This window comes from Salmo salar, chromosome 15 (genome assembly GCF_965601325.2).
Source record: "Salmo salar chromosome 15, fSalSal1, whole genome shotgun sequence".
Lineage (NCBI taxonomy): Eukaryota > Metazoa > Chordata > Actinopteri > Salmoniformes > Salmonidae > Salmo > Salmo salar.
In genome coordinates this window covers 93714361-93728912 of record NC_138305.1, presented here as the reverse complement: position 1 = coordinate 93728912, position 14552 = coordinate 93714361, and the positions used below count along the sequence as shown (strand labels likewise).

Here is a 14552-nt window from a genome sequence, read left to right as displayed (position 1 = left end):
GCTTCCATCAATGTAATTGTCTGCATCATTTCCAATCCAATATATATATATCCATACACGCATGCATGCATATACACATATATACATACACATACCTATATAGACATACATACTTTTTAAAGAATATACCTTTATTATTATTCCCCGCAAACCCTACCACCAACCCTACCACCGAGCCCCCAATTGGAGTAAACTAATAAACACTTCAGCTTTTACCTTCAATTTATTCATCTTATACACATTTTATAGACACAATCTATTTTACAATAGTTATTTTTTGTGTTTTTTTGTCCTTCCTCTATTTCTGATGTCCATCCAGTTTGATTTCTATTTGTAACTGAGCTATTTCACAAAAAAATAAAGGGAACACTAAAATAACACATCCTAGATCTGAATGAATGAAATAATCTTATTAATATTATCTTATTTTTTCTTTACATAGTTGAATGTGCTGACAACAAAATCACACAAAAATAATCAATGGAAATCCAATTTATCAACCCATGGAGGTCTGGATTTGGAGTCACACTCACAATTAAAGTGGAAAACCACACTACACTACAGGCTGATCCAACTTTGATGTAATGTCCTTAAAACAAGTCAAAATGAGGCTCAGTAGTGTGTGTGGCCTCCACGTGCCTGTATGACCTCCCTACAACGCCTGGGCATGCTCCTGATGAGGTGGCAGATGGTCTCCTGAGGGATCTCCTCCCAGACCTGGACTAAAGCATTTGCCAACTCCTGGACAGTCTGTGGGGCAACGTGGCGTTTGTGGATGGAGCGAGACATGATGTCCCAGATGTGCTCAATTGGATTCAGGTCTGGGGAAGGGGTGGGCCAGTCCATAGCATCAATGCCTTCCTCTTGCAGGAACTGCTGACACACTCCAGCCACATAAGGTCTAGCATTGTCTTGCATTAGGAGGAACCCAGGGACAACCGCACCAGCATATGGTCTCACAAGGGGTCTGAGGATCTCATCTCGGTACTTAATGGCAGTCAGGCTACCTCTGGCGAGCACATGGAGGGCTGTGCGGCCCCCCAAAGAAATGCCACCCCACACCATGACTGACCCACCGCCAAACCGGTCATGCTGGAGGATGTTGCAGGCAGCAGAACGTTCTCCACGGCGTCTCCAGACTCTGTCACGTCTGTCACATGTGCTCAGTGTGAACCTGCTTCATCTGTGAAGAGCACAGGGCGCCAGTGGTGAATTGGCCAATCTTGGTGTTCTCTGGCAAATGCCAAACGTCCTGCACGGTGTTGGGCTGTAAGCACAACCCCCACCTGTGGACGTCGGGCCCTCATACCACCCTCATGGAGTCTGTTTCTGACCATTTGAGCAGACACATGCACATTTGTGGCCTGCTGGAGGTCATTTTGCAGGGCTCTGGCAGTGCTCCTCCTGCTGCTCATTGCACAAAGGCGGAGGTAGCGCTACTGCTGCTAGGTTGTTGCCCTCCTACGGCCTCCTGCACGTCTCCTGATGTACTGGCCTGTCTCCTGGTAGCGCCTCCATGCTCTGGACACTACGCTGACAGACACAGCAAACCTTCTTGCCACAGCTCGCATTGATGTGCCATCCTGGATGAGCTGCACTACCTGAGCCACTTGTGTGGGTTGTAGACTCATGCTACCACTAGAGTGAAAGCACCGCCAGCATTCAAAAGTGACCAAAACATTAGCCAGGAAGCATAGGAACTGAGAAGTGGTCTGTGGTCCCCACCTGCAGAACCACTCCTTTATTGGGGGTGTCTTGCTAATTGCCTATAATTTCCACCTGTTGTCTATTCCATTTGCACAACAGCATGTGAAATGTATTGTCAATCAGTGTTGCTTCCTAAGTGGACAGTTTGATTTCACAGAAGTGTGATTGACTTGGAGTTACATTGTGTTGTTTAAGTGTTCCCTTTATTTTTTTGAGCAGTGTACATTTTACAGACCCTGAATGTATTACATTGTTTATCTTGTTATTAGTCCCACCCTTCAGCTCCATTCAACCTCTCCCATCTATCTCTCAACATCATCCATTTCGGATTTCTATTTGCCATATATTTTTCAACTGTGCTGTGATGCTTCACAAAACAATTGAACCTTTCTATTCTCATAGCTTCTACAGATTGTAAATTAAAACATTTTTTTTTTGCTAAAATAATTATTATATTATTGATTGATTGACTATGGCTTTTCAAATCACCCAGTATTGCTTTCTGCAGCGTTAGTTCTAGGCAAATGTTGCAATTCTTCAGCCATTCCTGGACCTGTGACCAAAAACGAGCTACATATGGACAATACCAAAATAAATGATCTAATGACTCTGCCTCCGCACAGCAGAATCTGCAGAGCTGGGAAGATTGTATCCCCCATATATAACATTCTATTAGTTGCAAGAATTTTGTATAGTAATTTAAATTGAAAAATTCGAAGTTTTGAATCCGGCGTTGTTTTGCGTATCAATTCATAAACCATGTGCCATGGAATGGGTACATCGAAAATCTCTTCCCAACTATTTTGCAATTTATATGGCACTGTTGTCAGTTTTTTGGTCCTTAAATGAAATTGGTATATGTTTTTATTTATCACACTTTTCTTTAACCATTTATGTTCTTTAATACAGGGCCGACATACAAGTTCCTTACTTTTTTCCCCTTCTACTTGCCTCTTCCATTTTTGTGGTAATGCTGCAATTAATTGGTTGTAATTTTGGGTAGAGCAGACATTTCCATATGTCTGTGTTAGCTGCATGTGTGACATCACTCCACCAGTCCTTTTTATAATATCATTCACTAAAATTATACCTTTTTTTTTTCTCGAAAAGTACAGTTTTACTATATTATATTATAATACTATATTTGAATTTAACCACAATATTTGTTGTATTATTTGTTCTGTCTTTTCGGGTGGATTAAAGTGAAATTGCAACCAACTTTCTAAGGCTTGTTTAAAAAATAAAGATATTTTGGAGATTATTTCCTTTTCAAACAACCGAAAGTGGGCAGGTGTAATCTGAATAAAGGGAAAAAGGCCCTTCTTGAACATAGGATGAGACATTCGTACCAATTTACTAGAAAACCAGTTTGGATTTAAGTATAACTTTGGTATGACTGATGCATTAGTGAGAGGTCTAATGCTTTAATATTTACATTACATTTACATTTTAGTCATTTAGCAGACGCTCTTATCCAGAGCGACTTACAGTAGTGAATGCATACATTTCATGCATTTTTTTTGTACTGGCCCCCCGTGGGAATCGAACCCACAACCCTGGCGTTGCAAACACCATGCTCTACCAACTGAGCCACAGGGAAGGCCGAGTTTCCTTCATTAAACAGTCCAAAATCACATTTCTGCCCTCTGAATTCATATTCGTTATATAAATAGGCCCTTTTAATTTTATCTGGCTTGCCGTTCCAAATAAGATTGAATATTTTTTGTTCATATAATTTAAAAAGCAGGTCACTAGGTGTAGGCAAAACCATAAGCAAATAGGTAAACTGTGATATGACTAAAGAGTTAATCAGGGTGATTTTTCCACCAATCGACAGGTATTTTCCTTTCCATGGTAGCAAGATCTTATCTATTTTTGCTAACTTTCTATAAAAATATATTGGAGTGAGAATTTTTTTCTTTTGGGATTTGTATACCGAGTATGTCCACATCTCCGTCAGTCCATTTAATTGGTAAACTACATGGTAATGTAAAATTTGCATTTTTTTGTGATCCAATACCTAACACTTATCATAATTTGGTTTTAATCCAGAGAGGATAGCAAAAGTATCTAGATCCTCTATGAGGCAGTTGTCATGACGTTGACCTCTTTGGACACTGCGAGCACCATCCCCCGACCTCTATACTTCTGACACCAGGCACTGTAAGAGCGGTCGTAAATTCCTACGAGGAGACCCTCTCCTCATGGCCCCAGTATAGAGAGAACAAAGGAGTTCTTCCATCTCACAGAACTGGAGAACCGAACGACATTTATGTTCTGGAGAATGTATAAAAGATTGGTGAAGAATCCAGCTACGAACTGGTCCGTTTGGTACAATTTTGTGAAACTCATGAGACAATACCGCCACATTACCATAATCATGATTATACAATAGCCTCAGCTATGAGACTTACATCTAAATGGTTGTATAAAATTAATTAATAAGGATGGAACTGTTTGTGAAATTGTGTAATGTGATTTTGGACTGTTTAATGAAGGAAACTCCAATTCTCTTTGGAGTCTTAACTAAATCAGAGGACCACCCATGAGCACAGTTATGGTCTGACGTCATGGGACAGGCCCTTTTCTGCTCTTCCGAATAAAACCCCCCACCTAGGTTTTCTATCCCCAGCCCGAGCTTACCTCAATTACGAGATGGCTAAAGGTTGGAGACCATGCATTTCTCTTGATGAACTTTTAACCATACCACGTGGTTAAACTCTTAGACTATCGATACCGACAGAATAAGAACAAGTCTTTGATATTCTCACGTCACCCCGCTCCTCCGCTCTCTCCACTGGCTTCCAGTTGAAGCTCGCATCCGCTACAAGACCATGGTGATTGCCTACGGAGCTGTGAAGGGAACGGCACCTCCATACCTTCAGGCTCTGATCAGGCCCTACACCCAAACAAGGGCACTGCGTTCATCCACCTCTGGCCTGCTGGCCCCCCTACCTCTGAGGAAGCACAGTTCCCGCTCAGCCCAGTCAAAACTGTTCGCTGCTCTGGCACCCCAATGGTGGAACAAGCTCCCTCACGACGCCAGGACAGCGGAGTCAATCACCACCTTCCGGAGACACCTGAAACTCCACCTCTTTAAGGAATACCTAGGATAGGATAAAGTAATCCTTCTAACCCCCCCCCCCCCCCCCCCCCTTAAAAGATTTAGATGCACTATTGTAAAGTGGTTGTTCCACTGGATATCATAAGGTGAATGCACCAATTTGTAAGTCGCTCTGGATAAGAGCGTCTGCTAAATGACTTAAATGTAAATGTAATATTAATTACTAGTCTGCAGCTAGGAATTCGGTATCATTGAACGCAAAGACCGACAACCGCCGAAACAGCTATTCTATTACGACATGAATGAATGTCACTCTGAACTACCCATTCTAACCACGTCAGAGAGAGCGAGAGAGGGCGGACAGACTCTCCAACAGAAACAAACTTTTCAACAGAGATCCCGACAACACACTGAGCATAAATATATATATTGATTGCAATTGTTCCCGAATGAGTGAGCGTTCATGTGCAAAGGATTAGTATTTCAATTGTTATAATATTCAACTCTGTAGTGTCTCCTCAGTTGACCCCCCCACTCCCCTTTTGTCTAACAAGCCGCCATGCCGGTTTAGCCCACTAGGACACATTCTCCTATCATTTCCTTGTAAACATATCTACTGTTTGTCATGCATTTCTGTGAATTACCTAGTTAGTAAATAAATTATTTTAAGACAATTGATGTATGAATGACTCATAGTGAAGACTGGGTTCGTGCAGATAACCAACAATTTACTACATTTGGAATGAGACTGGTGTGAGGTAAATAAGAATTCATTAATTCGAAGACTAATTGATCAGATATTAAAATATCTGAAAGTTATATTAGGAAAATTATAACTTTGTAATCTGAATATTTTCCTTGGTGCCCCGACTTCCTAGTTAATTACAGTTACATGATTAATCAGGTTAATTGCGTAATAATAATTACAGAGAGTTATTTGATAAATATGTCTTCAGTTTTAATGATGCCAAAGACACGACACCGTGGAGAGACTCTAATTGTGGTTTTAAAAGAAAACATGAATCATCGGCGTACAATGACACCTTAGTTTTTAAGCCACGGATTTCTAATCCCTTAATATTATTGTTTGATCTAATCTTAACAGCTAACATTTCGATGGCAATAATAAATAAATATGCCGATAGTGGAGAACCTTGTTTTACTCCTCTAGATAGTTTAAAACTTTCTGAGATGTAGCCATTATTTACTATTTTACACCTAGGGTTACTATACATAACTTGAACCCATTTTTATAAGAGATTCCCCAAAATTGAAATATTCTAGGCATTTATATATAAACTCCAGTTGTACTTTATCAAAAGCCTTTTCAAAATCAGCTATGAAAACCAGGCCTGGTGTCCCCAATATTTCATAGTATTCTATTGTTTCTAGTACTTGTCTTATATTATCTCAAATGTATCGTCCATGTAAAAAACCTGTCTGATTAGGATGAATAATATCTGACAATACTTTTTTAATTCTATGCACCAAGCATTTTGCTAGGATTTTTGCATCACAACACTGAAGTGTAAGAGGTCTCCAATTTTTTAAATGGACTGGATCTTTATATATACCATTTGGGTCCTGTTTCAGTAATAATGATATCAGACCTTCTTGTTGCATGTCTGATCATCTACCATTTATATAGGAGTGGTTAAAACATGCTACTAATGGTCCTTTGAGTATATCAAAAAAAGTTTTGTATACTTCCACTGGTATGCCATCCAGCCCTGGGGTTTTCCCATCCTTAAAGGTTCCAATTGCATCAAGCAGTTCCTCCTCTGTAATTTGGCCTTCACATGAGTCTTTCTGTACAGATGTTAATTTTACATTATTATTAGGGAAAAAATCCATACAATTAGTTTCAGTTAGTGGAGATTGAGGAGGCTGAAACGAAAACATATTCTTAAAGGACTTTACTTCCTCTTTCAAAATATAATTTGGTGAATCATGCGTGACTCCATCATTTGTAACAAGTTTTAATAAAACATTTTGGGGTAGCATTTCTATATTGAAGATTGAAAAAGAATTTGGTGCATTTTTCCCCATATTCCATCCAGTTCGCTTTATTTTTATAATATATTACACTGGATCTTTCTTGAATAAGTTCCTCCATTTCTTTTTGTTATTCCTCTAACTTATTCTGTGCCTCTATGGTACCATTTTTATTGCTATCTAACTGTACTGTTAGTCCTTCAGTTTCCTTTGTTAATATGGACTCTTTTGATCTAAATTGCTTTTGTTTTATAGATGAGTACTGAATTGCATGGCATCTAAAGGCACACTTAAAAGTGTCCCATACAATAAGGGGATCTGCTGTACCTATGTTATGTCTGAAAAAGTCAGTTATAAATTCTTCTGTCCTAGTTCTAAACAATTTATCATCTAGTAGACTGTGATTAAATTTCCAATATCCTCGCCCACGTGGAAATTCTGTAAGAGTAATATATATGCCAATTACGTGATGATCCGACCGCATTCTGTCCCCTATCAACACTTTAACTTTTCGTGCCAGAGAGAATGGCATAAGAAAGTAGTTAAGACGACTAGCTTGATTATGCCTCCGCCATGTATATCTCACTAGGTCAGGGTATTTAAGTCTCCATATATCCACTAATTCCAATATGTCCATGACATTCATGATTTCCTTAAGTGCCTGAGGGTGATAGTTTGTAGTGTGATTTCCTTTCCGGTCCAGAGAGGTATTTAAGACCGTATTAAAATCTCCCACCATAATAATAGAGTCTCGTGTTGCTTGTAGAGTTGATACATTCTTATATATATTTTCAAAGAAGCTTGGATCATCATTATTCGGACCGTTAATAAGTCATATCTGTTTATTGTCCAATAACATATTTAAAATAATCCATCTACCTTGATAATCTGTTTGGACAATTTGCACATTTGGATCAAAATTACTGTTAATTAAAACCATCACCCCTTTTGAATTTCTTTGCCCATGGGAGAAATATATTTTGCCCCCCCAGTTCTTTTCCCACAAAACTTCATCTAAAATTGTTGAATGGGTTTCCTGTAAACAATAGATATTATATTCCTTCTCTTTTAGCCAGGTAAATACTGATCGTCTTTTCTTATTATCTGCTAGGCCATTATAATTGTAACTGGCTATACTTATTTCACCACTTACCATAATGAGACACAACTTTAAATTCTATTTATGAAAATATATGTTTGTAAACGTACCATTAAAAAGTAACATGATGATTGAGTGTCTATACAGCTGTTCAATGATATTTGCATTGCTACTAAGTAAACCTCCAATTGGTCCCTACTATTCCACCCGCTAAAAGCCTTCCTCATCCCTAGTTGGGTTGTCATCCCAATGCCCGGCAGACCACCCCCGATCCCCCGTATCCCATAGCCCTGAACAGACTGGGATCCATCCTTCCAAAAGAGCACACAGTGCCATTTACCGAATTGAAGTAAATCAATTGCCAAATGCATTTCCATCGCCCTCACCTCGATTTGTATTATATATAGCTGTGGATCATCCTCTATTGTCCCTAACATCTTTTACTCCTTCGCAACAGTTGTGGGAGACACACATACACCCACACACACTCAACCCTTTCCCCCACACAACCATAAGCTCACATTCTCAACAGTTGCACCATCCCAGAGCCCAACTCAAGAAAGGTCTTGATTTACAAATGCATTTACAGTTGCAGCTGTATGACAAGGCCTGCAAGACTGTGCAAAAAAATGGGCAGAAATTGAGCGATTTTATTAACCATTGTCACATCCTAGATGATGGAGGTCAAATGTACACCTTTTCCCTGAAACACCCACAATACGGTCACCCGAATTGACCATATTCCCAAGCATCTCCATGCAGTCAGACTTTTGATTTTGTGCCACCAGGGTCACAATAATATACCCCCTCTCTGAATGTCCAAGTGTGACCCCCTCCCCATGTGTTACTGCAGCTAGTATTGCCAGCACTGCCACTGCCTGGGTGGGGGCACCCCACCGGAATCCCCACCGGCTAGGTACAAGGTCATCAAGGTTCTCATTAGCAGCTTTGAGAATTTCCTGGTGTAGTATGCTCTCCCTTTAGGGGGCTTTGGCTTTGCAGGACCAACCCTGCCAAGTAGGCTCAGAACCACTACAGGACCAACCCTGCCAAGCAGGCTCAGAACCACTACAGGACCAACCCTGCCAAGCAGGCTCAGAATCTTGAGGGGGCAGTGCTGCTCTTGGTCTCTGACCGCATTTATCTGCATAGAGACCGCTTACAGCAGGCACATACAGCTTACAGCAGGCACATACAGCTTACAGCAGGCACATACAGCTTACAGCAGGCACATACAGCTTACAGCAGGCACATACAGCTTACAGCAGGCACATACAGCTTACAGCAGGCACATACAGCTTACAGCAGGCACATACAGCTTACAGCAGGCACATAAAGCTTACAGCAGGCACATACAGCTACAGCTTACAGCAGGCACATACAGCTTACAGCAGGCACATAAAGCTTACAGCAGGCACATACAGCTTACAGCAGGCACATACAGCTTACAGCAGGCACATACAGCTTACAGCAGGCACATACAGCTTACAGCAGGCACATACAGCTTACAGCAGGCACATACAGCTTACAGCAGGCACATAAAGCTTACAGCAGGCACATACAGCTTACAGCAGGCACATACAGCTTACAGCCGGGACATACAGCTTACAGCCGGCACATACAGCTTACAGCAGGCACATACAGCTTACAGCAGGCACATACAGCTTACAGCCGGCACATACAGCTTACAGCCGGCCATCGATGTTGATACGTGTCTGTTGGGCCTCTGGAGTGCAGCTCCCTTTCACTAGACTAGATGGATCCTAATAAAATACCAAAGATGAAAGGAGCCATGCACCTCATTAATATTTCATTAAGTCCAGAGAGTGGAGGGGCAGCTGTCAGCCCAGCTCCCTCCTCTCTTTCCTTCATATCATCTCTCTCTCCCCATCTCTCTCTCTCTCTCTCTCTCTCTCTCTCTCTCTCTCTCGTCTCTCTCTCCCTGTTTCTCTCTCTCTGTCTCTCTCTCCCCATCTGTCTGTCTCGTATCATATCACTCTCCCCCATCTGTCTTTCTCCCCATCTCTCTCGGTCTGTCTCTCTCTTATCATATCACTCTCTCTCCCCATTTCTCTCTCTCTCTCTCCCCTATCGCTCTCTCCCTCTCTCTCCCCCATCGCTCTCTCCCTCTCTCTCCCCCATCGCTCTCTCCCTCTCTCTCCCCCATCGCTCTCTCCCCCATCTCTCTCTCTGTCTCTCTCTTATCATATTACTCTTTCTCACTCGCATATTATCTCTCTCTGTCTCTCTTCCTCTCGCTCACTCTTTCATATCATCCCTCTCTCTGAATAGATCTGTGAGAGAGAGAGACAGAGAGAGAGACGTGGCTCTCCTCTTAAAATAAATCATTGTCTCTTTCCTGCTGTCGCCACACTGTAAGGGCCTCGGTCACAGTCCTAATCAATGCATCAAAAGATCTCTAATATGTAAAGCCCTCCAGCCATCCTCCCCTTGTCTGTCCTTTCTTCTCTTCCAATCTCAGATCTCCCATTCCTTTGACACTAAGGAATGGTGCTCTTCTTCCTCTCCTCCTCTCCAGTCTTCCTAATTAGCAGTTATTTCCTTCCCGGCAGTGTGTGTGTGTCTGAGTCTATGAGTGGTCTCGTGGGACTCTAGATCAGTGTCAGATCTCTCTCACCTGGCTTCTAAGGGCAGCGCAGGACAACAACGCCCCAGAGCACTACAGCGACTTTCGGCTCTAAGTGGTATGTTCTAAAGACCAGCAGTTGTCTTTAGGTTGGCCCCTGGGGACCTTTCGGTCTGGTAGGGTGCGTGTGTATGTCTCTCTCTCTCTCTGTATGACAGTGGGGTGAATTGAGGTCTCAAATCCCATCTTATGCTACTGTCAGGTGCCTACCCCTCTCTCTCCTCCTTCCTCTCCTCTCATGGAGAAGATTGCTCTTCAGCTCTGTGACCACAGTATCAGGCTTCAGGCTACCTGAGGTGGGTATGAGGGCCGCAGGTGTGTGTGTTTGTGAGGCGTCAGGGGGGGACGTGTAGGGGTTATTTGGGGGCGGGGGACCGCTGGCACGGTAAATTGAGGCGAGATGCTAAGTGCTGAACGTTAAATTGATATGAATCAATCAGCTGGGTGTCAGGCACATCTGTGCCTGCTGTGCCAGGCTATGATCGATGGGGGTGGAGCCAGAGGAGGAGCGGCTGTTTTCTAAAGCAGTACAAAACACACACACACACAGACACAGACACAGACACAGGGACACAGATACATAGACACACACACACACACACACACACACACACACAGGGACACAGATACATAGACACACACACACACACACACACACACACTAAAAAACATCCCCTTTCACCGTCTCATTGCTATTTCATGAGTTTGGTAAAATATTCAACAAGTTCTTTGTAGTAAAACAGATTGAAGCAACCCTTGTATGGAATACTGTTGGGGATGGATTACTGTTGGGGATGGATTACTGTTGGGGATGGAATACTGTTGGGGATGGAATACTGTTGAGGATGGATTACTGTTGGGGATGGATTACTGTTGGGGATGGATTACTGTTGGGGATGGATTACTGTTGGGGATGGAATACTGTTGAGGATGGATTACTGTTGGGGATGGAATACTGTTGTGGATGGATTACTGTTGTGGATGGATTACTGTTCTGGATGGATTACTGTTGTGGATGGAATACTGTTGAGGATGGATTACTGTTGGGATGGAATACTGTTGAGGATGGATTACTGTTGGGGATGGAATACTGTGGGGGATGGAATACTGTGGGGGATGGAATACTGTGGGGGATGGAATACTGTGAGGGTGGAATACTGTTGAGGGTGGAATACTGTTGAGGGTGGAATACTGTTGAGGGTGGAATACTGTGGAGGGTGGAATACTGTGGAGGGTGGAATACTGTGGAGGGTGGAATACTGTGGAGGGTGGAATACTGTGGAGGGTGGAATACTGTGGAGGATGGAATACTGTGGAGGATGGAATACTGTGGAGGATGGAATACTGTGGAGGACGGAATACTGTGGAGGACGGAATACTGTGGAGGGCGGAATACTGTGGAGGGTGGAATACTGTGGAGGGTGGAATACTGTGGAGGACGGAATACTGTGGAGGACGGTATACTGTGGAGGACGGTATACTGTATAATACTGTATGCCTCACTGGCCACTGAACCAAACTTAGTTTAGATATTTAAAGTTGGTAATTTGATATACACTGTTGGTTTTGTTATTGATAAATTAGTTGAGAGAAGTGTGTGTGTGTGTGTGTGTGTGTGTGTGTGTGTGTGTGTGTGTGTGTGTGGGGGGGGGGGGGGGGGGGGGGGGAAGAGAGGGAGGGAGGAGGGATGATGTTTCTGTTTTGGCTCAGTTGGTCATGTCTCCAGGCGACTGACAACAACCTATGGGGGTTCTCATTCAATCCCAGCCCTGATAATTGTCCAACCACGCTCTGTTCTCACTTCCCATTGGTGTAAAGTATCATTCACAGTGAATAATTGGCTGTGGTTCTCTAGGTCTGGGGTTGGGCATGGGACCAGACGGGACGCCCTGTGGCTCACCGCTGTGTCTGTCACCAGTGTGTGTGTGTGTCGGACTATTATACCCTGGCTCCAGGCTCAATCTGGCATCCTCATTATTATACTTGATGGTTAAAACAAACACCTCTCTCCATGTCTCCCATCGGCCTTCTCTACTCGCCCCCTCACCCTTCATCCCTCTATCCCCTTCTGTTCCTGTTTCTCTCCATCCCTCTGCCACCCCTGCAGTTTCTGGGCTGAGGCAAACTACAGCAAACACGGTCGGGAGGAGAGAGTAAGGTAAACTATGCCTCCGCAGAAAAGCATAGACGATCCAAAAAGAGCTGGTCTTAGCTAGGATGATTTTAGTTTTGCTCACATTGTGGCTCTGGACAAAAGAGTCTGCTAAAATGTCTACAAGCTAATCTAAAATCTAATGTTTATATTGGCTTCCACAGTGAACACTTTAATCTCAAACCCCTCCCCGTGTTAATCTATTATGTAACAGGTGTTTGTTTGAAATGGTCCAACAGAGGGAGGAGCGAAAGCGGTACAGTACTTATCATAGAGATGTATAATGTTCAATGTCGTTCAATGGTACTCACCATATCTGCTGATGGAGGTCCTGGAGATGCTGGCTGACGGGGGGATGTTGTAGGAAGAGGTCTGTTTGGGCACCAGCGCCACCACACAACGGTCAGACACCTTCAACAACACAACAGAGAACATTTTGATAAGATAACATGTTCAATCACCAATCTACAGGTGTACTGCTCTCAGATAACATGTTGAATGTATGCAGTACACATTGATCTGCAAGCCTGATTTGTCACCCTCTGTCTCTTTCTAAGATATACAGTGAGGGGAAAAAAGTATTTGATCCCCTGCTGATTTTGTACATTTGCCCACTGACCAAGAAATTATCAGTCTATAATTTTAATGGTAGGTTTATTCGAACAGTGAGAGACAGAATAACAACAAAAAAATCCAGAAAAACGCATGTCAAAAATGTTATAAATTGATTTGCATTTTAATGAGGGAAATAAGTATTTGACCCCCTCTCAATCAGAAAGATTTCTGGCTCCCAGGTGTCTTTTATACAGGTAACGAGCTGAGATTAGGAGCACACTTAAAGGGAGTGCTCCTAATCTCAGTTTGTTACCTGTATAAAAGACACCTGTCCACAGAAGCAATCAATCAATCAGATTCCAAACTCTCCACCATGGCCAAGACCAAAGAGCTCTCCAAGGATGTCAGGGACAAGATTGTAGACCTACACAAGGCTGGAATGGGCTACAAGACCATCGCCAAGCAGCTTGGTGAGAAGGTGACAACAGTTGGTGCGATTATTCACAAATGGAAGAAACACAAAAGAACTGTCAATCTCCCTCGGCCTGGGGCTCCATGCAAGATCTCACCTCGTGGAGTGGCAATGATCATGAGAACGGTGAGGAATCAGCCCAGAACTACACGGGAGGATCTTGTCAATGATATCAAGGCAGCTGGGACCATAGTCACCAAGAAAACAATTGGTAACACACTACGCCGTGAAGGACTGAAATCCTGCAGCGCACGCAAGGTCCCCCTGCTCAAGAAAGCACATATACATGCCCGTCTGAAGTTTGCCAATGAACATCTGAATGATTCAGAGGACAACTGGGTGAAAGTGTTGTGGTCAGATGAGACCAAAATGGAGCTCTTTGGCATCAACTCAAATCGCCGTGTTTGGAGGAGGAGGAATGCTGCCTGTGACCCCAAGAACACCATCCCCACCGTCAAACATGGAGGTGGAAACATTATGCTTTGGGGGTGTTTTTCTGCTAAGGGGACAGGACAACTTCACCGCATCAAAGGGACGATGGACGGGGCCATGTACCGTCAAATCTTGGGTGAGAACCTCCTTCCCTCAGCCAGGGCATTGAAAATGGGTCGTGGATGGGTATTCCAGCATGACAATGACCCAAAACACACGGCCAAGGCAACAAAGGAGTGGTTCAAGAAGAAGCATATTAACCTGTTGGGGCTAGGGGGCAGTATTTTCACGGCCGGATAAAAAAACGTACCCGATTTAAACTGGTTACTACTCTTGCCCAGAAACGAGAATATGCATATAATTTTAAACAGCGTTTGACATGCTTCTAAGTAAGGTAATGGAATATTTTGAATTTTTTTGTCACGAAAT

At 43.0% G+C, this 14552-nt stretch overlaps 1 protein-coding gene across 1 annotated transcript in view; it reads right to left on the bottom strand.

Annotated features, from left to right (window-relative positions):
* Positions 1–14552, bottom strand: part of plxna2 (plexin A2) — a 455628-nt gene that overhangs the window by 13086 nt on the left and 427990 nt on the right. The window contains 1 exon segment of the mRNA XM_082962164.1: positions 12976–13075. Coding sequence (XP_082818290.1) covers positions 12976–13075 — 100 coding nt within the window.